Raw genomic sequence first — 27070 nt, 5'->3', positions numbered from 1 at the left:
AATGTGTTGCAAAATATATGAAACAAATGATGTAAAAACTTAGTAATATAAACTTAAAATCTTTTCAAAGACTTAATATAATAAAGAAAATTAAAACAAAAACAACTTAAATAGCTACAATTTCATAATATAAAATATATTAATAAATAATTTAATTAGTCTTTAAAAAAAATATAAATTACTAAAAACTCAACTTCATTGATAGACATTATATTTTTACTGCCATAATAATAAATTTATGTTAAAAATATACTTTTAATATTACATAAGATTGATGGCTAAAAAATCACAATAATAAATAGCAAACAATAGTATTTGAAAAAAGTTCAAAGCTAATTGAAAAACACTAGTCTACTGTTGAAGCATTTGGAAAACCATGATTTTGATATGTAAACTTTAGTACTGTGATACTATTTTAGTTTTTGTAAATGGTTCTATCACCATGATTTTATACCGTTAGCAACCAGTAACCATCGAGAGTGAGCAACAAAAACAAAACTTATGTTGGACCACAACAAGTTTTCTTATGAAGTGTAGCATTTTTCTTACTGTCATAAACAGTGTGACACTCATTGCATTTCCACAAATACTTACACTTTCTATAATGTTCAACACAGCTACAAACAGATCTCATAATCATTTCGCAAGTGTAGTTATTACATTTTGGTTTGTTAGTTTTACTCAATGACTTTAAATAAGACAAAAGCTAAAAAAAATTCAATTATTTTAAAATTCAAATCATACAATTAACAAAAATTATAAAATAATACTCAAGTTGTTAATGACTAGATTTTAAATTAGGTATCACAAGATTTAACATATTACAGGTAGAGCCCGAACCTTTTAAAAACTTTTAGCACTTTCAATTAAAAAGATCAATTTTTCATTTGTAAGAGCATAAATAAAGAAAAAAATAAGTTTGACATATACGATTAAACTGTAACGTAAGCCAAACATCAACCAAATTTTTATTTTGAAAATAAACTTTCTATAATTAATAGGCAGTGAAGTCCGAACCTTTAATCACTGGTTTAACACAGAATTGGCACTATATATGCTATACAAGTTAAAGTTTTACAACTTTTGTATTTACAAATATTTTTGTTTGCAATCAAATTAAAGTTGAAAAATTTAATTTTTAAAGATTTTTTTAAAATCTTTTAAAACTTATATTTTCAGAAACTATAAAATTTATGTTTTCATAATAAAATGAAATTAACATAGTAATTCATCAATAAAATATAATTAAGTCAATAAAACATTAAAATATTGTTATACTAATAAATATTTTTGACATGTTTTTATATTTAATACTTAGTACATAATTTTAGGCTTAAAAGCTTGTTTGAAAGTTTGTTGACTATCCTTTAGTATTTTAATATCAAAATCAATGCTGCTCCTCCTGCTGCTGTTGTCGTTACTCATTCATGCGTATTTGCACAGAACTCACCGCAGCCATTACATCCATATTGATGGTGAGAAAGAGTTGCAACCCTTTTTGTATAAGAAAATGTGAAATAAAGTTTATCTAATTTATTTAATTTAAATATCTAATTTATGTAAATTTCAAATTATGTAAAGTTAAAATATATATCAAGTTTTACAGTTTCACTTTTACTTTACAATTGTATTGCGGCAACATCTCCTTAATTTTGACTTATAGCAAATAAATATTTGCTGTTTTATAAAAGTCTTTTGTTTATTAAATAGTGTTAAAATATTCATCAAAAAATCTTAGTAGCCAAAGAGATTAAGTAGCAGTGTTCTGAAGTGAAAGGCCATGGTTCAAATCCATGTGCTTTTTCGATTTTTTCAAATACAAAATAAAACATTTTCGAAGTTCTTTAGATGTTTTTACTTCTATAAAGTTTTACTTTTATTTAAAATTGCATTGCAGCAAAATATCCTTAACTTTGATTTATAGTATTTATTTGCTATAAATCAAAGTTAAGGATATTTAGCTTTATAAAGCTATTTTATCTTTTGTTTATCAAATAGTGTTAAAAATTGGCCAATTACTGCGTCTTGAGTGGTTAGCTTGCTGCGCTTCCAAAGTGCAATACAAGGTTTCAAATCCTGTTACTTGTACATTTCTTTTTTTTTTATCTTTTCCAATTTTTTAAAATAAAACATTTTTAAAGTTCTTTTGATGTTATATACATGACATATATATACATATATATATATATATATATATATATATATATATATATATATATATATATATATATATATATATATATAATATATATATATATATATATATATATATATATATATATATATATATATATATATATATATATATATATATATATATATATATATATATATATATATATATATATATATATATATATATATATATATATATATATATATATATATATATATATATATATATATATATATATATATATATATACACACAGTGCTGGCTAATGAATTAGGAATTTAGAAGAATTTGATCAGATGTAGCGTATTCAGTCTTTGGCTATATAATTACATTCTAATTTTTGTTTATCACATAAGTTGCTGTCATAATACTTATTTTATTGTTTGTTGTCATGGACTTTTTAAATTTGTTGTTAAAATATGATTTTTTTTGTATTTTGTATAAAATTTGCTTTAGGTTCTAAAGGCACTTGATTGCGGTATTTGGCGATATCTGGTCATTAATTTTGGCTTCTCTTGGAGCTTAATTGTAATTCTTTTTGTATTATCGCTCATAAGTTATTACTTTGCTGTTATTGAAACAAGCTTCAAGTGGTAAGAGAGACACTATTTGACAGAAATGGGTAAGAAACAGGACATCAGCGTAGCAAAAAAAAGTGAAATAATACTGTTATTAGAAAATACTGCTCTTCTGAATTCCTAAATAGCTTGCAAATTAGAAGTCTTGTGTCAGACTGTTGTAAGAATCAGAAATAAGCTATCCAAAGGCCAAGATGTCATAGCTACCAAGAGAGAAAATTGTAAAAGGGCTTCCAAGACTACCCCTAGGAATGATTGCGTACTTCTGAACTTGAGCCGAAAAGGACATAAGAAATCTTCTGTGTTAGCACAGGAATGGAATGGCATATTAGGACTTACAGTAAGCTCAAGAACTACTAGAAGATGTTTGTTGAATTTCGGCTACAAAGCATACAAACCCACGATGAAACCCAAGCTGAGGGTTGCATTGAAGGAGAAGAGGCTGACGTGGGCACGTCAACACCCTGATTGGACCAAAGACGATTGGTTGAAGGTAAGCAGTTTACGTACTCTTATGAAATTATTCAAAGTCAGAAACATATAGCCCACTTTATGGTGATAATGATATTTATTTTTTCATTAGTTTTGTAATTTTTCCATGTTATTATGTGTATTTTCCATATCATAAAATAGGGTATGTAATACCCTACTGAGTACCATTATTTTACAGGTTAATATTTGTTATTCAGGTATGCTTCTCTGATGAGTCTACGCTGGAAGTCATGGCTGAGAGGGCACAATTTGTTCGAAGGAAGAAGGAAGAGGCAAACATCCCCGACTGTATCCTGGAAACTGTAAAACACCCACAAAAGATCATATTTTGGAGTGTTATTTCTGTCAACGGACCGGAGCGTCTGTATTTTGCGGAAGGGATCATGCAAGAGGACCAATACAAGAGAGTACTGGAAACACGTCTCATACCACAGATAAAAGAATGGTATCCACGTGGAGATGCAATATTCATACAGGATGGAGCTCCATGCCACACAGCCAAATTCGTGATGAAATTCATCAAGGACCAGAAGATTCTTGTTCTGGAATGGCCGGGCAACAGTCCCGACCTCAACCTGATCAAGGGGCTGTGGAACAAGCTGAAGAGGGAAGTTCTAAAAACTGCATCTACTGATAAAAGAGAATTAACTGAAAAACTAATTAATACATGGCACCACAGTGATCCTACACATTGCCTCTAAGTGGAATTTATCCAGTCAATGCATTGTCGCGTTTCAGCCATTCTAAAAAATAAGGATGGACACACCAAATATTAGACAGCAAACTTAATGATCTTTCAGAATTTTGCATTTGTGACATTTTTTACATGGTACTTCTATATTTAAGTTTTATTTAAGTCATTTTTAATGTTTTTTTTGGGTTGATAAGTTATTCTTGTTGTTCTATTTTAATTTCTTGCAATAAATGTGATAATTCCTAATTCATTGGCCAGCACTGTATATATATATATATATATATATATATATATATATATATATATATATATATATATATATATATATATATATATATATATATATATATATATATATATATATATATATTTATATATATATACTTATATACATATATATATTTATATATAAATATATGTATGCATATTGAGAGAAAAATTAGTGTTCGGAAACCATCTAATTAGCACGATTTGTTTGAGTTGATTAGGCAAAATTTCATTTAAAAATATTAATTTGATGAAAAAATATAACCAAAAAGGCGTTTGTCCAATTACTTTTGGACGCTACTGTATATATGTGCAGGCCTTGTTAAGAAGCGTTACGCAGCTCGCATTTTGCCTGCAAAAAGGCGATTTGCCTACGCGTTTAGCAGTTTTGTGCTACGCAAAAACTTTTATCTTTTAGAATATTTAAATTATCTTTTGATGATGTCGTTAACGTGACGTTTATTTAGAAGAAATAAAGTCGAAAGTAAAAGCATTTAACCTCAATTGTAAACTAATAGATTTTTGTTTAAGAAACAGTTTCTTTAATAATTTTTTTTATTGTTGTTAAAAATTAGTTAAAAAAAAAAAGTGTTTTAAGTTTTATCTTAAATTCTTAAAGAATTAAATATATAAATTCTTTTGAAATATAAAAATTATTTTTTGTCATAATAATTAAAAAAATGCACGATTTATTTTAATGTAAATATTTTATTCATTAGAATTTGTTTATTGTTAATTCAATAACGTAAAGTTTTAATGACGTTCATTTAATTTTTGAAAATAAATTATGATCACGAATATGTTATCAGTAAACTGATAAATAATTAAAAAAAAAACTCTTTATTGTTTAAAACATTAAAAAGAGTTCACAAAATAAAAACGAAAAAATTATATTAACAGTTAATAAAATAATAAAATCACAAGAAATTAAGCAAATATTATTTTACGTTTTATGAAAAAAAATATTTTTTTCAAAATAAAATTTAGTTCATGTTTTAAAAAAAATAATAATAATGATTTTTCAAATAGGAACTTAGATTATATTTGTAACTTTTGTTATAGTGAGAAAAAAACAAACTGTTTGTATGATTTTTAACGCGTTAATAAAATAACTTTAATTACAATGCGGTATTTGAAAAGAAGCAAGTGAAGCAATATAAATTCTAACGATACAAAATATATTTGCTGATTTACTTAGAAATGCGTTACGTGTTATTGTTACGCAGCAAATCTTGTAACAAGGCCTGTATGTGTGTGTATATACATATAAATATATATATATATATATATATATATATATATATATATATATATATATATATATATATAATATGATTTTCATATTTTGAAAAACTATACTTGAGCTTATAAAATATTTTTTATTTACTTTCATAAAATTGCAAGCATTTTTGAGAATTTAATTTTTATCCAATTATTTTGTGTAATATGTCATGTGGTTCATATTATTGAGTATGATAAGTTACTTTAAAACAATACTTCTAAACAATTTAAATGATTGGTTAACTAAAATATACTTTATCCATGTGTTAAGTAACATGATTTGTTTTACCATTTTTATTTAGTTTTAAAATTTTTGAATATTTTAAAAATATATAAAAAAAGATTTAAACACGTGAGTTCCAAATAAAAATAGAAAAAGATTTTAAAAAGGTTATTTTAAGATCATTGATATTATTTTTGTTTATACTATTTTTTATCATTTCTACTATCTTTTTTTAATTTCTATTATCTTAAAAAAAAGTTTAATAATTTTTTGTTTTACTTTTATTTGAAAGTATAAAAGTTTTTTTAATTGTATGTTTATTTATGGTTGTGTGAGTTGCCATAACATTTTATGTTAATTTTATTTAGTTAATTGAAATTGAATAAAAATAATTAATGAATAATAGTTTTTAAATTATTTTATTTATCATTAATGCAAGTTAATTATAGTGCTTTATAATGTTAATTGTTATTTGTTTTGTTATCTATAGCTTTTAATATTTATATTACTTCAAGCTCAAACAATCCTGAGAGGTTTCTAGATAAGTAGAGGTATGTATACATATATATATATACATATGTATAAATGTATACACATATATATATATATATATATATATATATATATATATATATATATATATATATATATATATATATATATATATATATATATATATATATATATATATATATATATACATATATAATAAAAATGACTTCAAACTCAAACAACCCTGAGAGGTTTCTAGATAAGTATTTTTCAATTGATAAAATTACAAAACTAGCGACATGCAAGATTACAGAAAAGATAAATGTTAAAGTGATTTCATGTGGCATGCAAATAAAAAAATCAAAAGTTTACATTACAAAATGGCATTTGGAAAGATCACATCTATCAGAATATAAAATTGTTCAATCTGAAATGAGACTTATGGCCAAAAGAAAATCTTCAGAATCATTTTTATCACATTCACAAGATTTCAATACTAAAAAGTGAATAATGGAGTTTCGTTAAAAACATTTGTAGGTGAAGAATTTCAGTTGGTTACAGGCCAATTAGGTAAAACTCTTGGATTCAGTACTGGACACAATTCTGTGCGCAATTTAATTAATGAATTTGCTGAAAAAAAGAAAACTAAAACAAAAAAATATTGTTACAGAAACTTATTTAAGTGAAAATAATTTTATTGAATATTTATTTGGGAATAAATATTCAATAAAAATATTTTATGATTATTTATGTGGAAATATTTTTATTGAATATTTATTTGAGAATAAATATTCAATATAATTATGAAGGAAAAAATCAAGTTAAAACTTTGGCAATGATAGATACAGAAGGACAGCACAACTCTGCTGCAATTGAAAAAATGATGGAAGAATCTCTATATAGATTTGGTATCAGCAAACAGCAAATAGTCTGTGCAAGTGTAGACAATGCAGCTAATATGATTAGAGCAATTACACTTTTAAACAAATACTCAGGTGATGAAAATTTTCAAGATGAAACATTGCAGGACGAAGAACAAAAGGAGTTTTTACAAATGAGTGCTTGGTAATTAAGCCTTTGTCCTCCCAGAATGGTGTCACCAACTGTCTCATGACATTAAACTGATGCGCTGTGTTATTTACACTTTGCAGCAAGCTATTCACGATGCTTTAAAAAAACCATACCTTGCCCAACTTTTGGCAAAAGTTCGTTATGTTGTAAAGAAACTAAGAAACTCACATAAAATATCATTGGCAAGGAAGAAATACAATGTGTGAGCAATTTGCTGCATTTGATCAGATATTCTTTCTATGCCCTGAAATATGGAATGAGTTGAGTCATCTTCGCAACATTTTAAAAGAGCCGTATGATGTGACAGTTACACTTCAAGGAATCGACATAATTCCAGGAGAACTCCTAAACGAATGGTTGAAATTGAAATCTGACTTAGAAAAGATTCAAGGACTAATTATGAAGACATTTTAAAAGCAATGTAGAAACGAGAAGAAAAACTTTTTGATAATGCAGTTTATGTTGATGCCAGATATAAAATACTGTTGGAATAAAACCAAATAATACAAGCAAAATAATACAAGCAAAACAAGACATAAAAACAGTAGCAAAAAAAATTTATAAAAGAGATGCTAAAAGTACGATAAAGAGTCAAATAATAAGAAATACTGCTGAGCCATCTACAACACTTCTTTCAGTTTTAAGTGAATCTAATTCTGATAGAGAAGAGGATGAGTTTGAAAAAGAGCTTGATAAAAAAGAAAAAAGGAGAAGTTTGATAAAAATTAGTTTTAATGACAAAAATGCTTTAAATACAAATTTTATGGACGATTGTAGGGTATGGAAGAAATGGGACGTTTAAAAGTCAGCTTTTGAGGGAATTACCAAAAAGAAAGAATACCCAAAAAGAAAACAAGAAGCGTGCAGAGTTGTCACTTGTATGCCTGTCTCACAAGCAAGTGTAGAGAGGCTATTTTCTGCATTTGAGTTTATATCGACCGATCTGCATTTTTCACTCAGACCAGATATTTTAGACAAAATTTTATTTTTAAGGATGAATCAAGATTTTGATTAATAAAATATTAATAGTACTTAAGTTACTTTCATAAAACAATTTAAAAATTTTTAGATTTTTTTTTGCGGAGCTGCTTCGGATTTTACATTCAAACTTTTATTTTCTTTAAATTTAATAACGGGGCGAGGGTCCTAATAAGCTGCAGATAGTCTGGAATAAAAATAAACAAAACTTAATAGAAACTTAATAAAGAAAATAATTTATAAGTCTGTACCCGTTTTTTTTAATAGAAGTTTACAACTTTACAATAAGAAGTTATAAAATATTGGACATTAATCGTTAACTCAAAACAAAGTTTTGACAGATTTTTCTACCACTTAACAAAAAGTATTGAAATTTTTAGTAAGTTGTAGAATTTTCTACCAGTTACTAAAAATTATTGAAATAAAACAACTATATAAAGAATAAGTATCAAAATGGTGTGGAATAGAGTTACAATGACGTATGAAACGAATTATGGTAAGTTCATAATTTCACATATTTTTATTAGTTTAATTCCAAAATTTTTTTAAACTTTTCATAACGATTGTAATTAATCAACACATTTCAAGCAGGTATTCTAAATATTATGTGAATACCCCTTTGGGTACTAATATCTAAACTGCTGATATATAGCAGTTTGCGACAGACTACCTAAGTATTTTAAATTTTTTAAGTTGATTATGCTATAAATAATTTTTTATATATAACTTTAAAAAGTAGATATATAGTTTTTCTAACAGTTTTTCTTACCTACTTTGCATTCCATCCCGTACTAAAAAATATTGAAATAAGGAATAAGTATATAATTGTTCGGCGTAGAATAGACTTCAACCCATATTTTATCGTTCTGAACTCTCTTCTGTGCCATACATAATATTGATGCAAGGACAAAAACTTATTTAGTATATGTATTACATTCTTATTAAAAGTTTAGAAAACTTAAAGGAGGTGCTTTTTGCCGAAGTGCTATCATAGAGAATTTTTATACTGTATAATTTTGGCAGAACCCCTTTTTAAATGATCATAATTGGAGATTTTGAAATAGAGAGCTAGAAATAGAAAAAATAGGAAACAGAACTGGAAGATTTATGTGGTAAGTAAAGTATTTTTTTTTTATCTTTTAAATGCATGTCTTGAAAATTAGTGACTAAATCCAATCCAAATAAAAAAAAAAAAACATCTGATTTTGGTTAACAAATTAAGCACAACACTCTCTTTTAAACATTAATATCATCTCTTACTAACATGATTTTCAATCAAGGCTTTAAAAAAAAATTATTCTTTAACTAATAAACATTATAGCTCCAAAAAAATAAAACTGCTTACCAGCCCATGTGAGGTAGAATAATGTATGCCATACTTCTTCAGCTCAAAAGATTCGTTACATTCAATACATAATACAACTTTTGACCCAAGCGTTTTCCAAAGTTCGTTATTTCCACAAATACAACGAGCCATATGTTTTATAAGCAAATTTGGACAGTTAAAACTTTGGTTGCAATCATTAAAATAGCATACCATTTTATATTTTTGAACATCTTCATACCAACAATCAAAAAAACTCTAACAAACATTTTAGCTGATTTAGAAAAAAATTGTAAAAATCACAATGAAATATTTATGAAATAAAGAAGATTCAAATTCATAATAATTCTGGAAAAACAAATTCTTACCTTGGGTGTCTTTATAGCTGACATGAAGAGGTCTTGGAGTGCAGTTTGAATATCATTAGCTTCTTGAAGTTCTTTGGAACCATCTTCTTGGCTAAAGTCTTTTTGAAAACTAAAGTTACTATTTGAAAGATTCAACAGCAAATGAATATTTTCTTGTAAAGATAATAATTCTTTGTGTTTTGTTCCAAATGATAATTCTTCAAGCAAAAGATTTTCACTATTTTCCTGTATCAAATGTAACATTAATTATGTAATCAACAATACTGCAACACCAACATAAAAAAATTTTAAAATTTTAGAAAAAACTTATTCCAGTTGTTTGATTTAAATTCAAAATAAAAAAAGAAATAATATTAATAAAATAAAATGAATAAAAATAAAATATTTTTTAATTTCGACTAAAACATTTAATGAAATATTTTTATCATACCGATTCATAATTCATTTGAGGAATTTTTCTATTTTCTCCTGATGATTCTTGAGTGATTGGTAAAACTGAGCTAGAAATATCTTGGGGTTTTTCTTGAACTGATTCTATTTTAAAATCAATAAAATCAAAAGTTTGGTCTTCATTTTTCTCATTTTTGTTGCACTCAAGAAATTGACTTCTTTCAAAGACAACCCCTAAATTGTTTAATGAACAATCTTGATTAGAAACTAGATAATCAAAGTGATCAATTAGATAATCTGCGTGGTTTTCTTGATTACCTAGATGATTATCTTGATTATCCAAGTGATTATCAACTATTAGTTTAGGATGTATTGATTTTAAGACATTCTTGTGATCATCAAAGTCATTGATTTCAGGCTTTTTCTTCAGAAAATCAGTATTTGATTCAATAATATGAATAATATTTTGGTCTGATAATGATTCTAAATGACATTCAGAAATAGCTTGGCACAGATCATTGTTAACACCCATATTAGAGGCAGCACACAAACCATTGTTAACATTCATACAAGGGTCAGCACACAGGTCATTATTAACATTCATATCAGAGTCAGTACACAGAGCTTTGTTTATTGCAATATTAGAGTCAGCACATGAATCATCTTGCTTATTAAAACAAAATTGGCTATTTATTTTATTTTCTACATTTATCATTTTATCAACTTTTTCGTTATCAAATTTTATCAAATTTTCTCCCAGATTATTGAAACATGATTTGTTTACCATCTTGTTTTCATCTTTATTAAACAATGATTGCTTATCCATTTTACTTTTATTTTGCATATTAGGATTTGTTTGGATATTGATTTTACTTATATTTTTTTCAATAAAACATAATCGGTTATCTAACTCATTTTCAACATATATGTTGTTACTAGTTTCGATACAAATTTTATTTGTATCTAGCTTATTGAAATATGATTTAATATTGGATTTACTTTTATCTTTCTTATTCAAAAATGTCAAGGTATTAACTGTCTTTAAACTTGGTTTTCTTTTTTTCTTTTTAAGATGAACTTCAGACTGATATTTTAAATTATCTACAGAAATATTGTTCCTTAAACAACCATCATTTGTTTCAATTTTACATTGCATAGAGTCTGATACATCAAAATAGGCAACATCATTTAATGTTTGAGACTCTGAGACGAAATCATTCAAGTTTTTAGGTTGATCGCAGGTGTCAATTAAGTTTTTAGGCTGATCACAGATGTATTTATGTCTACAATTTATTTCTTTTTTAATTATACTTTTTGTATCTTTAAAATTATGTACTAAAATTTCATTGGGTAATGTTTGAGGTATCTCAATAGAACTTTGAATGGTTGTTTCGATATTGACACATGGTTTAATATCAGTTTCATTTTCATTTTGCTGATTGAAATGAGATTGGATATCAATTTTATTTTCATTTTGCTGATTAAAACAAGATTGAATATCTGACTTATTTTCATCCTGTTGATTGAAACAAGGTTGGATATCAGTTTTTTTTTCATCCTGTTGATTGAAACAAGATTGAATATAAGTTTTATTTTCATTTTGCTGATTGGAACAAGATTGGATATCAATTTCAATTTCATTTTGCTGAATAACACAAGATTGTATTTCAGTTATACTTTCATTTTGCTGATTGATACAAGATTGGATATTGTCTCTACTTTCATTTTGCTGATTGAAACATAATTGGATATCTGTTTTATTTTCATCCTGTTGATTGCAACAAGGTTGGATATCAATTTTATTTTCATTTTGCTGATTGAAGTGAGATTGGATATCTTTTTTATTTTCATCCTGTTGATTGAAACAAGATTGGATATCAGTTTTACTCTCTATTTGTTGATTGAAACACGATTTAATATCAGTGTGATTTTCATTTTGCTGATTGAAACAAGATTGGATATCAATTTTATTTTCGTTTTGCTGATTGATACAAAATTGAATACCTGTTTTATTTTCAATTTGCTGATTAATACAAGATTGAATATCAGTTTTAATTTCACCCTGTTGATTGAAAAAAGATTGAATATCAGTTTTACTTTCATTTTGCTGATTGGAACTAGGTTGGAGGTCAATTTCAATTTCATTTTGCTGAATAATACAAGATTGTATTTCAGCTATATATTCATTTTGCTGATTGAAACTAGATTGGATATCAATTTCAATTTTATTTTGCTGAATAATGAAAGATTGTATTTCAATTATATTTTCATTTTTCTGATTATAACAAAATTGGATATCAATTTTATGCTCATTTTGCTGATTGAAACAAGATTGGAAATCGGTTATATTTTCATCTTGCTGATCGAATCGATATTGAATATCAGTTTTATTTTCAATTTGCTGATTGAAACAAGATTTAACATCAGTTTCACTTTCATTTTGCTGATTGAAACAAGATTGGATAACGGTTTTATTTTCATTTTGCTGATTAAAACATAATTGGATATCAGTTATATCATCTTGCTGATTGATACAAGATTGAATATCAGTTTTATTTTCATTTTGCTGATTGAAACACGATTGGATGTCAGTTATATTTTCATCTTGCTGATTGAAACACAATTGGATACCAGTTATATTTTCATCTTGCTGAATGATACAAGATTGAATATCAGTTTTATTCTCAATTTGCTGATTGTAACAAGATTGGATATCAATTTCAATTTTATTTTTCTGAATAATGAAAGATTGTATTTCAATTACATTTTTATTTTTCTGATTGATACAAGATTGGATATAAGTTTTATTTTCATTTTGCTGATCGAAACTAGATTTGATATCTGTTCTTTTTTCATTTTGCTGATTGAAACACAATTGGACATCAGTAATATTTTCATCTTGCTGAATGATACAAGATTTGATATCAGTTTTATTTTCATTTTGCTGATTGAAACACAATTGGATATCAGTTATATTTTCATCTTGCTGAATGATACAAGATTGAATATCAGTTTTATTTTCATTTTGATGATTGTAACAAGATTCAATATTAGTTTTATTTTCAGTTTGCTGATTGAAACACAATTGGATATCAGTTATATTTCCATCTTGCTGATTGATACAAGCTTGAATATCAGTTTTATTTTCATTTTGCTGATTGAAACACAATTGGATATCAGTTATATTTTCATCTTGCTGATTGATACAAGATTGAATATCAGTTTTATTTTCATTTTGCTGATTGTAACAAGATTCGATATCAGTTTTATTTTTATTTTGCTGATTGAAACACAATTGGATATCAGTTATATTTTCATCTTGCTGAATGATACAAGATTGAATATCAGTTTTATTTTCATTTTGGTGATTGTAACAAGATTCAATATTAGTTTTATTTTCAGTTTGCTGATTGAAACACAATTGGATATCAGTTATATTTCCATCTTGCTGATTGATACAAGTTTGAATATCAGTTTTATTTTCATTTTGCTGATTGAAACACAATTGGATATCAGTTATATTTTCATCTTGCTGATTGATACAAGATTGAATATCAGTTATATTTTCATCTTGCTGATTGATACAAGTTTGAATATCAGTTTTATTTTCATTCTGCTGATTGTAACAAGATTCGATATCAGTTTTATTTTCATTTTGCTGATTGAAACACAATTGGATATCAGTAATATTTTCATCTTGCTGAATGATACAAGATTTGATATCAGTTTTATTTTCATTTTGCTGATTGAAACACAATTGGATATCAGTTATATTTTCATCTTGCTGAATGATACAAGATTGAATATCAGTTTTATTTTCATTTTGGTGATTGTAACAAGATTCAATATTGGTTTTATTTTTATCTTGCTTTTGCTTATTAATAGTTACACTTGATTTTATTTCACCATCTGTTAAGCTTTCACGACTAGTATTGTGAAGATGTGATGAAGATGATATCATGAAGCTATCATGACTTGATGAAGATGACATAATAAAGCTATCATGACTAGTATTTTTTATATAACTACTTCTACACTGTTTTGGGTGATCAAATTGTAGTTTCTGAACATTTAACTGAGCAGATTCAACTTTAAAATCAATGAAGCTTGTATCATCTTTTTCATTCTTATCAATTTCTTGGCATTCATAAAACTCATATTTTTTGTATAAATCAGACTCTGATGAAAATTCTTGCTTATTATTTGAAGATGGGTATGATGGGTAACTAGATTTAAGTGGAGAAATAATTTTAGAAATAGTCGTACTTGAGTCTAAATTTTCACTAACTGTAGAACAATCATGATCTTTTTCACTGGAACTATTTATTTTTCTATTTTTATCTTTTTTGACATCACATCTAAGTTCATTTAAAGTTATACTTTTTTGAATAGAAATGTTTTCACTATCTTTGTTTGGAATAATATCTTTTGTGGTTGACTCAACAAAATGAATTAGGTTTTCAAGTTGGCATGATTTTGGGTGAGACTCTGAAATAGGCTCAGACAAGTCTTGCAAAATTAACTTTTGAAAGTTATTTTTCAAGAAAGCATCATTAATTATTTGTGTACAATTTTTTTTATTTATACCATTTGTCTGAAGAACACTTAAACAGCTATTAAATTGCTTTGACTCTGATAGTTCATGAACAATCTCAATAGATTCACTGTTTAATATAAGTAATAGAAAGCTATCAATATCATTATTTAAAGTATCAGTTTGAATTAACTTTGATTTATTCACACTTCCTTTTTGTTTTAAACTATGAATTTGTTTGTCTACTATTTTATGAGTTTTAAATGTACAAAAATCGCTTAAAATTGGATCACTAAATTTATTCATTTTACAATTTTCATCAACAGTTATGTTTGATTTTAATTCATCATGATTATTCCAATAATAACTGCAGCTACGTTGATCGCGGTTAGGTATTTTACCAGTTAGTTCTATAAATTTTAGAGAATCCAAATGTGGTTTCTGAATATAAAAAAAAGGCTTTGCCTCATTTACCATTGTTTCATTTGGATGTTTCACTAGATGGCTATGTTTTTGCTTATCTTGTCTATTGAAATGAGATTTTATCTTATTTTTCATGTTAAAATCGGAACTTATTACATATTCATCATTTTTATTTAAACATAACTGTAAATCCATTTTATTTTCATCTTTTTTGTTAACATGGGATTGTATATCAAATTCATATTCATATTGTTTATTGATGCTTGCCTGATCAGTAATTTTGTTTTTGTTTTGATCAATACTATTTATACTTTTCATTCTTTTCATTTTTTGATCATTTTTCAGAATATCATTTGAATGATGAACAATGTTATCATCCTTTATACTTTCAGATTTTCCATTTAACATTTTATTGACATTCAAGTTTCCGATAACCATATTGAAAGAGTCACTGTTTGTTAACCCTAATAGAGAATTATTATTAGTATATATGTCCTTGTTCTTCCGCATCATTGGCTGAGCATTTTTACCACTATTTATTTTAGTTGGTTTAACACTGTCGCAGCCATTTTGTTTAGATTGAGGCATTGAAAAAGTCTTAACTAAAGTTTGGTTTGCAACTTTAATAGGTTTTGAAACATCGTGCATTTCATTTGTAGTTGATATAACATTCATATTCAATTCTAATTTATCAGTCTTCGGAGATGTTTCATGGACACTTTTAATACCACCTTGTGAAAGCCAATTTTGATCCTTTTGAGAAAAAGATTCATTGTGCTTTAAAAGAGAATCACTTTTATAAACTTGATGAGTTGTCTGTTGAATTTTACACGGATTGTGTAGTATATTTGAATCGGATATCAAGTCAGTATCTATACTACAAATGTTTTTTTTAGAGGTTTCGATTGAAATATTATTACGTTGTGAACTAAAGACTTGATTAACTTCTGTTTCTTTATTAAAAATTTCTAAATGTAACAAATTAGTTTTGTGGTCTTTATTATTTTCATTGTCATTAAATTTACTCTTTTTCGCTTTCTCTGTGATAGTCCAAGAACCAGTATAAGAAGACCCTTGAGAAATTTTTCTTTTTTTTCTTTTTTTAACTTTAATAAAGTCATACAAAAGTTTTAATAAAGACAAATCATTTTCATTTTGTTCTTTGAATTCTTTAAACTGGTTTAATAACTCAGGAGATTTGAGAGGATTTAAAGGAGTTGATTGGTAACAAGGTGAAGAAATAGCAGAGGTTCCAAAAATAGGAATAATATTTTTTTTGAATGAAAATAATTTGCTAGTGTTATTGGATGCGTTGCATAGTTTATTTAATGTTTCATCAGAAGATTTGATTTTAATATTAGCAGAAGGTTCTAAACAACTGAGTTGAACTGAGGGTATAGGGTGAAATAAGTAAGACATATTATTTTCATCTATAAAAGTATTTGTGTCTGTAAAAGAAATATTGAATGTAGTCTGTGTTGCTTTAGTGGACAAACCATCAGCTAGATTGTTGTTTTGATGTTTTTCTTTTCCTTCGTTTTGTGCATGATCAATTGTATATGTAGAATTACGCAAAGGATAATTTTTTGTATTTTTTAAAATGGTTTTTTTTCCTTCACTTTTTAATTTTAATGTTTCATTTTGAATATTTTCATTATATTTCTAAAAAAAAATGCAAATAATTATTAATACTAAGCATATATAAATCAACTTTCAGCAGATAAATTTTTTAACTATCAAAAATTTAAAAATTCAAACCATTTTTTAAATGTATCTGTAAAATTTAAAATTTAATTATAGTTAAAAAATATTTTTTTTTTGCAATTCTGTTACTACAAACTTTATTCTCAAATTTAAAATATTTCAAAATAAAAAGAATTGATTATTAGTAAAAACATAACATATGCATGACATACTTAGGGAAAGCACCTTAACATACTATAAACACTAGAAGGTCTATTGTTTGCCTGTGCTTTTAGGAATGGAATAAAAAAATATATTATACACATTATTTTGCTTCAAAGTCAATTTTAAGTCAAAGCACACTTTTATAATATAATAGTAATACTTTATCTATTTAACAATCGTAAACATGTATAAAAATGTTACAAATACTATTAAAATATTTTTTATCAAATAGGAAACACCTTCAGGTCTTTCTCTTTTTTTTTTTTATCTATTTCTGTAGGGCTTTAAAAATTTTTCGAAGTCAACAAAAAAAATTGTCATGTACATATCAGAATGACTCTTAACCATCTTTTAAAAAAGTATAAATAAATTGTGAAAAAAATATTTCAAAGAAATTAATAAAAAATGTAGTTGAGTGAAGCAATTGTGAAAAAATAAAAACTCTTTGAACCACTCATAATTACTCAACTTTTTAGTTTGCATATACCAGAAAAAAGTAAAATATTAACATGCTAAAAATGGCATGAGCATAGTTATAACTTAATAATTAACTTTAAACAAAAGACAAGTTATGTAAATATAAATTTTGTTAGAAAATTTGTTGAATTTTGTTAGAAACAAAAAGTATTTCTTGGTCATAGCAGTATGGATAAAAAAATTGTGTAACTCTATGTAATGAAATTTTACCAACTTTTTTTTATATATCGCAATATTGTTGATACTCCAATCTTGATGAATAGCAACACAATTATTTAGTCCTATACTTTGTCTTCTTTGATTACCTTTCACTAATAACCTCTCATTGATTACCTTTCACTAATAGCCTCTCATTGATTACCTTTCACTAATAACTTCTCATTGAAAAAATATAATCAATCTATTGCAAAGTTAACATCTGCTAATTTTGCCTTTTTAGCATGTTTGCTATTTTCTTACTCCTGAGAATATATTCTTTAACTCCATTAATCTATAACTCTATTAATTAATCTAGCATGCTAAGCTTAGACTTCTGTCCCATCATTGTAAGGTTGCATCATTCTCATTTCTACATTTACTATGATAATACTCTCTTGTTCCACCAACCAAAATGTTCTCACTTTATACCTTGCTATACTCAACTGAAAAATGTCTTTAAACTAATATTTTAATAAAATGAGATTTAAAGTCATGTAGACATGTATTTGACTATTTGAGTTTGCTCATACATAAAAACTGTACAGAATTAGGTCAGCAAAAAAAGGTCAGAAAACAAAAATGTATATAAGCTATAGTACAAATGTATGTTTACTAGGGTGCAGTGGATTTTAGTTTTTTTTACAATTCATTTAGCCTGGGTGTGCAAAAGTTGTCTATTCATTTCGTAAATACTCTGAAAAAATATCAATGCTCTAGGAAATTATCTTGAGGTGCCCCAAGACCTTTAAATTTTAATGGGTCCCTAATATTATATAAAAAAAGTTTTTTAAAAGAATGTCATGTTGGGTCTCAAAAGAAGCAAAATTTTATAAAAATTTTAAAAAAAACAAATATTTTATAAAAAAACAATTATTTAAAAAAAAAAATTGTTATTTTATAGTTTGATGCAGAAAAAAATGACCTTTTAAACTAAAAATGAAAAAAGTTTATTTTTTTGATAATAATTTTAAAAAAATCTTAAATAATAGTTTTTTTATAAAATAATAGTTATTTTTTGAAATTTTTATAAAATTTTGCTTCTTTTGAGACCCAGCATGACATACTTTAAAAAAAAAAATTTTTTACATAATATTAGGGACCCATTAAAATTTCAAATTGGCATTTTTCCAGAGTATGATGATGATGATGATGATGATGATGATGATGACGATGATGATGATGATGATGATGATGATGATGATGATGATGATGATGATGATGATGATGATGATGATGATGATGATAATGTTGATAGCAATGATGATGATGATGATGATGATGATGATGATGATGATGATGATGATGATGATGATGATGATGATGATGATGATGATAATGATGATGATGATGATGATGATGATGATGATGATGATGATGATGATGATGATGATGATAATGATCATATTAATCATAATGATGTTTATATATGCATATGTATATTAAAATATAATATGAATCTTCAATAAAGAAAATATGCTTTAGGATGTATAAATATATATATACAAGATGATGATGATGATAATGTTGATGGGAATGATGATGATGATGACGATGATGATGATGATGATGATGATGATGATGATGATGATGATGATGATGATGATGATGATAATGATCATCTTAATTATAATGATGTTTATATATGCATATGTATACAAAATATAATATGAATCTTTAATAAAGAAAATATGCTTTAGGATGTATAAATATATATATACAAGCCTTCCTGGGAAGGCTTGTATATATACATTTACATGTAAATTTGCGGCAAAAAGCTAAACTTACTTTTTTCTACAAAGAAAAAAGAAGAATCCTAAAAGAAGGAAACAAACAAACAAACAAAATTGTAAAGAAATATCAAATTTTTAGTTTAATTAAATAAACTAGAAAATTTATTAATTAAAAAAAGAAAATTTAAAAAAAAAAATTTTTATAAAACTTTTGGATTCTTTTTTTTAAAGTGGTTGCTGTTTTTAGCCACCGAATTTTATACAAGTTGATGAAAAAACAAACATCTTTTATAACAATTTAACAACATTTGAAAGTTTTGATATGCAGTTTATTCATGATTTTTATCACTCCATATAATTAAGAAACTAATTTGCTATGTATGCTAGAAATATGAGAAATTTTGTTAATTTTTTTTCCAACATTTATTTGTTCTGACACCTTTTCGCTTTTAAAAATGTCTTTGCTATATCTGATGTTTTTTCTCAATACATAAATAATAGGAAAATAATAAAATAAATTGCTATTTATTTGTAAAATATATTATTTAATTAATAGATTTTGTAATGAGGGATTAAGTTAAATAAAAGAATAAAATGGTTTTTTTTATAAATGTATTTACCTTACCAGCATTTGATATATGTCTTAAATTGTTTCTTTTATATTGCCCAATTTCCAACGTGAATGCAAATTACTAGAGATAATAAACATAACGATTGCTCTGTTTGAAAAAATGTATTTAAAAACTTAAATAAAATGTTTTTATAGGCTCCTAAACCCAAAAGCTTTCAGAGCATTGTTAATAACAATAGTTCATCAGAAATCAAACTATCGGGTTTAAATGCACAATTCAGATAATCCAACAAAAGTGCAGACTATTTCGATAAGGGTAGTGAAAACAACAAAACATTTTATATTTGAATATTAGTATTAATGACTTTTTTTTTTTTCATGAAGAACTTAATTATAAAAAAGTATTTTTTTTTACAAATAAATAGCAATAAGTTATCTCGTTTTCACGTACATTGATAAAAACAGTAAAGTTTAGCAAAAACTTTTTGTTTTTGTTTTAAAAAAGAAAAAAAAATTTTTTCTTTTTTAAACATCTTTGCTTCCAACAAGGCTGCAAGCAACCACTAATTTGAGTTAAAAGTTACTGTAAGAGAAAAGATGAAGATTGTAGAGCAAGATAATGATTGACAGACGACTTAAAAGATTGCAAATTATATGAATCAGGAAAGCAAGATAAAGGAAGCGAATTCCAAAGAACTGATGTTCAAGGAAAATAACTTGAGAAATAAGAGTTTATGGAGCACTTAGGAACAGTCACAGAAAAAGGAGTAGATGGTACAAGAGACGTTAGCTCTTTCAAGCAGTGCCCATTATAGTATTTGTAGAAAAGAGAAAGAGAAGCAACATTACAACGATGTGATAATGGTTGGAGGTTGGCTGCAAGAGCAGATCCAACTATGTTTACAATGCGTTTTTGCACCTTGTCTAAAAGAGAAAGGGCATCATTAGAGGATCTGCCCCAGATATGGCAACAGTATTCCATACAAGGCCGGATTTGAGATTTATAAAGAAAGAAAATAGAATCTGGAGTAAGAAAGTGTCGAGCTCGATAAAGAGATGCAACCTTAGCAGATGCTAATTTTGCAACGGATTTGATATATGGTTTCCAAGGAAGATTGGAAGTAAGAGTTAATCCTAGAAGATGAAGGGTAGATGATTCATCAAGTACATTACTGTTCATAAATATAGGAAGATCTAAATTATTGCGATAACAATTGGCTGAAAAAAATTGAGTTTTATCTGAATTAAAGTTCACCAGCCACTGTGAGCCTCATGCTGTAGCAGAAGTGAGATCCTTTTTAAGCTCAAATGCCCCCTCCAAGCAATCAGAGAGTGTTGGTTTCTTATCAAGACAAGAATAAATGGTAGTATTATCAGCAAACAATTCCACCTAAAATTTGAGAATATCTGGAAGATCGCTAATGTAAATTAAAAAGAGCAAAGTGGACAAGGATTGAACCCTGAAGTTACAGAATAAGAAGAAGAGTGCTGTCCATCAAGGACAACTTTTATACTACGATTGGAAAGAAAGGATTCAATAATCTTAATGGTGTTACCAGATCTGGAGAATCTTTAATAGTATCAATAATCAGGGCAAATCTTTAATTCCACCTCTCTTGTATGGTTCAGACTTTGTCACCTCACCTAAAGACAAAGCTGAATTGTTTGCTAAAAACTTTTCATCAATATTATCACTTGATTCCATTAGTTGCGTTCTACCTGAGCCAACAAACAGGTTGATCCAATGATTGACATTCATATCACTCCAGCTTCTGTATCTAAAGTGCTTTCCTGCATAGACTCTTCTTCAGCTTGTGGCCTGCACAACATACCTGTTATTGTCTGATTATTGGCATGCTGGTCTTCTCCATAAGCTTTCTTCTTACGGTGTAAGAAGAAAGCTTATGGAAAAGACTAGCATACCAAACTTTATCAAATGCTTTAGAAAAAGAGCAATAGCCTTAACATTTCCACCTTTATCTAATGCATGATAAAACCTATTGGTTATAACTGTTAGCAAATCAGCTGTAGAACGAGAAGATCGAAATCCATATTGATGGTCAGAAAGTAAGTTATTAGATTCAAGATGAGAAATTGTTTGTTAATTAAAGATTCAAAAACCTTGCTTATGATAGGAAGAAGACTAATGGAACGGTAGTTAGATGAATCAGATTGCTCTCCAGAATTTTTGAAGATAGAGATAACAGATGCTGCTTTCCAGCAGGCTGGAAAGCAAGACTCTGATAAACACTTGTTGAATAGTTTTGAAAGTATAGACAACAGCTCCGGAGAACACTTCTGCAAGACAATAACAGGTATGTTGTGCAGGCCACAAGCTGTAGAAGAGTCTTTGCAGGAAAGCACTTTAGATACAGAAGCTGGAGTGATATGAATGTCAATCATTGGATCAACCTGTTTGTTGGCTCAGGTAGAACGCAACTACTGGAATCAAGAGATGATATTGATGAAAAGTTTTTAGCAAACAATTCAGCTTTGCCTTTAGGTGAGGTGACAAAGTCTGAACCATACAAGAGAGGTGGAATTAAAGATTTGCCATGATTATTGATACTATTAAAGATTCTCTAGAAGTCACAAGAGCCTAACTTTTGTGATGAAATACGAGATTTCATAACCTGAGAATAGTGGGCAAAAGAATATTTGAAAAACATTTGAGAATATTTGAACATTGAGAATATTTGAAAAACAAATTTAATAATTGTCCACGTTTCTAGCGCAAATTATAAAATTATGTCCTTAATATACTGACTGAAAAAGTCATGAAAAAATTATATATCAAAAAATGTATTTATTTTCGTTATATTCTTATATTCTATTGTTCCATGAATTGTATCAACTTTTTTTTTGGTGCCACAAGAAGTCCTTACGGTCATATAACAGAGCACCGTGGATGAGCATTTAATAGAAAGTTCATGCCTCCTTTCTAACCGATGTTGCAAAACTTGCTCAGATATAGGGTTTGAACCACGGATTTTTTGTTTTTGAGGCAAGTGCTACCAAATTTTGGTGGTGGAAAATAACGAACACCTTAAAAAAAAAGAAAACAAAAACAGTAAAATAACAAAGTTTTTTTTTTCTCACAGAATTTTATTTTATCTTATTTTTTTTAATTTTTTTTAGTTTATTTCATTTATATTTTAAATTTCGTATAGTATTTGTTTCCTTTCTTCGCATATTGCTGTTTTATTCTTTTTTATTCTATAAAAACATGGTCAAGTTGTCTAAAAAAATTACTTTTTATATATATTTTATATATTTATATATTAAATATATAAATATATATTACCTATATATATATATAAATATATATTACCTATATATATATATATATATATATATATATATATATATATATATATATATATATATATATATATATATATATATATATATATATATAAAATGTTCCAGGTAACAAAAGAAAAACTATTCAAACTAAGATGAGTAAAATATATTAATTATTTAAATTTTGACATTTAAAATTTTTTTTTATTTTTTAACACAGAAGGCCTTTCATATAAAATCTTCAGCTGTGTATGAGATATTGGTAAGGAAAATTTTAAAAGTAATGTGAAAATAATTACTTCCTGTTTATATGTCCATTGTATCATGTCCCTGTTTATGTAGGTGAGCTTCATAAATAAGAAGTAAATTCTCATTTGAGAGTTTTAACATTGAAAATAATTTAAAAAAAGGTTCATTTTTATGGCAATTGAAAACATACTGATCAAATTTATCTGAACCAATACCTGTTCTGCATGTGTAGATTAGTTCTTAACCTTAGGTTATTAGTTTTACCAATGTATGTTTTTTTTCCATCACATCCATTACATGATAGAAAATAAATAATATTTTTTGAATTACATGGTATTGAAGTTTTAATGTACCATACTTTACCAGATGATGTGGTAAAATGGTTAACAAACTGAAGATACATTGTACATAACTTACAACATTTTGATACGCATTTTAAAACCTTGCATTCATCGTTAATAAAAACTGGTTTCTTATTAAAACTTGATGTACTAATATGTTTTAAAATATTTTTTGGTTGGCGTTGTGATAGTACAATAGAAGTGCTTTCAAAAACTGATTTTAATTTATTGTCTAAAACAGATAGTTTCAAAATACCATGTAGAGTAGTTGACAAATTTTCAAAATTAATACTTGCAAAATTTGTAGTTACAAAAGGTATAATTCTGTTCTTTTCTCTTTTTTGAGATGCTGGTCCCTGAAGACGAGCTTTAAAGATTCCATTATTAATGATTTTTACTGGGTAATTGCATCGAACTAAAAATTGTTTTAGTTATTGAAGTCTGATTTCCATTTTTTTTGGATTAGATACAAAACAAATGATCCGTTTAGCTAATGTAAAAGGTATATTTTCCTTTGTGTGTTTAGGGTGATGGCTTTTGTAATTTAGTCATGGGAGTTTGTAGGTTTATATATATATATATATTATATATATATATATATATATATATATATATATATATATATATATATATATATATATATATATATATATATATATATATATATATTTCTGATTGAATTTTTGCATTTCTGGCAAATTTTGGCATTTCTGATGAATCTTTGTTGATGAAACACAGTGTCAAATGTAAAAAAAATTAGTTAAGTGATTTTCTACTAATATATAATTGCTCTGTTCTTTTAAGAACATTGAGCACTCTATTGTGTAGAATACTTTTTAAAGTTGGTTAAATATATATATATATATATATATATATATATATATATATATATATATATATATATAATATATATATATATATATATATATATATATATATGTATATATATATATATATATATATACACACACACATATAGAATGTATAAATGTATATATACATTGGATGCATAAATGTATATATATATATATATATATATATATATAATATATGTGTACATATAGATATGTATATATACATATATGTATATATATATACATACATATATATATATATATATATATATATATATATACATATATGTACATATATATATATATATATATATATATATATATATATATATATATATATATATATATATATATATATATATATATATATATATATATATATATATACATATTATGTATGCAAGTAATGGGAGGGGGTCACTCAAAAGCATACCATGGCACTCAAAGCGTACAAGTGCAAGGAAATGGGAGGACAATTTTTTGCTTGAATTTTTTCATGTGAAGTTGGGGAAATCAGACAAAATAGCTTTGTTTTTTAGTTAATGCATTTGTCTATAAATATATATATATATATATATATATATATATATATATATATATATATATATATATATATATATATATATATATATATATATATATATATATACACACACACACATAAAGAATGTATAAATGTATATATACATTGGGTGCATAAATGTATATATATATATATATATATATATATACATATATATATTTATATATGTGTACATATAGATATGTATATATACCTATATGTATATATATATACATACATATATATATATATATACATATATGTACATAAGAGCTTAAATAATGAATATTTCCCAAAAAATAAAAAAAATGGAACCCTGCATTTTTTCCCAAAAAAAAACAACAAATCAGCTCTTATTTATAAAAATGAAGATTTTGCTAAAATTCAAGTCAAACCAATTAAATAATATTTTTTCATTAACATTAAACTAAAATAATTAAACTGATTTACATTAACATTACCTTGTTTAACTTATTAACACCGGTACACATCTTTTGATGTCCAATAAGGATATTTCTAGATGAAAATTCACCTTTACACCTATGACATAAAAATGGAGTGCAGTTTATTGAGTGCTTCAAATATAACTTGCAGTCAGTAAAGGTACCAGAGAACATCTTTGAACACAAAAAATTAGCACATGGTGTGGGAATTCCACGATTTAACTTATTTAAAACATTGGCAACCTGTATACAAAATGTTAAAAATGGTAAAATTTAAAATGCTATTAACAAGTATAAAATAATTCTAGATTTAAAGTGGTTTTGACTTAATACATAATACATTGTATAATAAGTCAAAACCAGTTAGATATTGTATTTTACATAACTAACCCATTGCTGAAATTTTAGGCAATGTAATTCAGTTTAAGACTATGTAACTAGTTATTATGTTATGTAACTCTATTTTAGATAATAAAAACTAATTCAAAAAATAATTACTATGTAAATTAATTTTATAACATAATTTGCATAACAAATAAATAAAAATTTGATTTAAAACTCTCCCAATCTAAACCATACCATTTTGTGTGTATTTTTCCAATGGATTTTAAGGTCATTAAACTTTAACATTTTTGGACAATGAGTACATGGAATTGATCCTTCAAATTTACCAAAGTGACATTCTTTGTTTAAATGATGTGCAAGGTTAAATGAAGTAAAAAATGTTTTTAAACAGCCTTTATATGGGCAGTATAGATCTCCACAACGAATATCTTCAAACCAATAATTAAGTTGCTCCTATATTATATTTTAATTTATATATATATATATATATATATATATATATATATATATATATATATATATATATATATATATATATATATATATATATATATATATGCATTTAAGAAAATTAAAATTATAGTAAGTTAATGATAAATTCAAAATTAAAAGCATGTTAATAAATAACAATGAGTTTTACAGTCATAGTCAGTTATGAAACTTTTGATAGTCTGAGATAAATATACTTACTTCTGAGATGGATTCCATACTTCACAAATGTAAATATATATTTATAACTAAAACAGTTAATAAAATATACATCATAAAAGATAAAACCATTTTTCGAATAAAAACTTG

The 27070-nt window shown here is 25.8% G+C and overlaps 1 protein-coding gene across 2 annotated transcripts; it reads right to left on the bottom strand.

Annotated features, from left to right (window-relative positions):
* Window positions 1-194: 194 nt before the first annotated feature.
* Window positions 195-27070, bottom strand: LOC100203969 (MATH and LRR domain-containing protein PFE0570w). Of its 2 annotated transcripts, none has more exons than XR_010642266.1 (7): window positions 26963-27070; window positions 26507-26725; window positions 25946-26170; window positions 10375-16953; window positions 9945-10169; window positions 9598-9850; window positions 195-706 (listed from the first exon to the last, which is right to left on the bottom strand). XR_010642266.1 is itself a non-coding variant. In XM_065812488.1 (7 exons), the coding sequence occupies exons 1-7, from the start codon at window positions 26978-26980 to the stop codon at window positions 500-502; spliced, it is 7710 nt and encodes a 2569-aa protein (XP_065668560.1). In that variant the 5' UTR covers window positions 26981-27070; the 3' UTR covers window positions 195-499. The 2 variants fall into 2 exon arrangements, 1 of the variants encoding a protein (XP_065668560.1); XM_065812488.1 differs by having other exon boundaries at window positions 9598-9834.

The sequence above is a fragment of the Hydra vulgaris genome, chromosome 12 (assembly GCF_038396675.1).
Source record: "Hydra vulgaris chromosome 12, alternate assembly HydraT2T_AEP".
NCBI lineage: Eukaryota > Metazoa > Cnidaria > Hydrozoa > Anthoathecata > Hydridae > Hydra > Hydra vulgaris.
Note: the sequence above shows the minus strand (reverse complement) of the source record. Positions and strands in the feature narration are given on the sequence as shown.

What these genes read in the sequence shown, in the direction of transcription:
- LOC100203969 (XM_065812488.1), bottom strand. An exon ending in GGAAAAATACACACAAAATG is followed by an intron (nt 26,171 to 26,506) that starts GTATGGTTTAGA and finishes TTTTGTATACAG; the next exon opens with GTTGCCAATGTTTTAAATAA. An exon ending in ATTCTACCTCACATGGGCTG is followed by an intron (nt 707 to 9,597) that starts GTAAGCAGTTTT and finishes AATTTTTTTTAG; the next exon opens with CTTTTGTCTTATTTAAAGTC.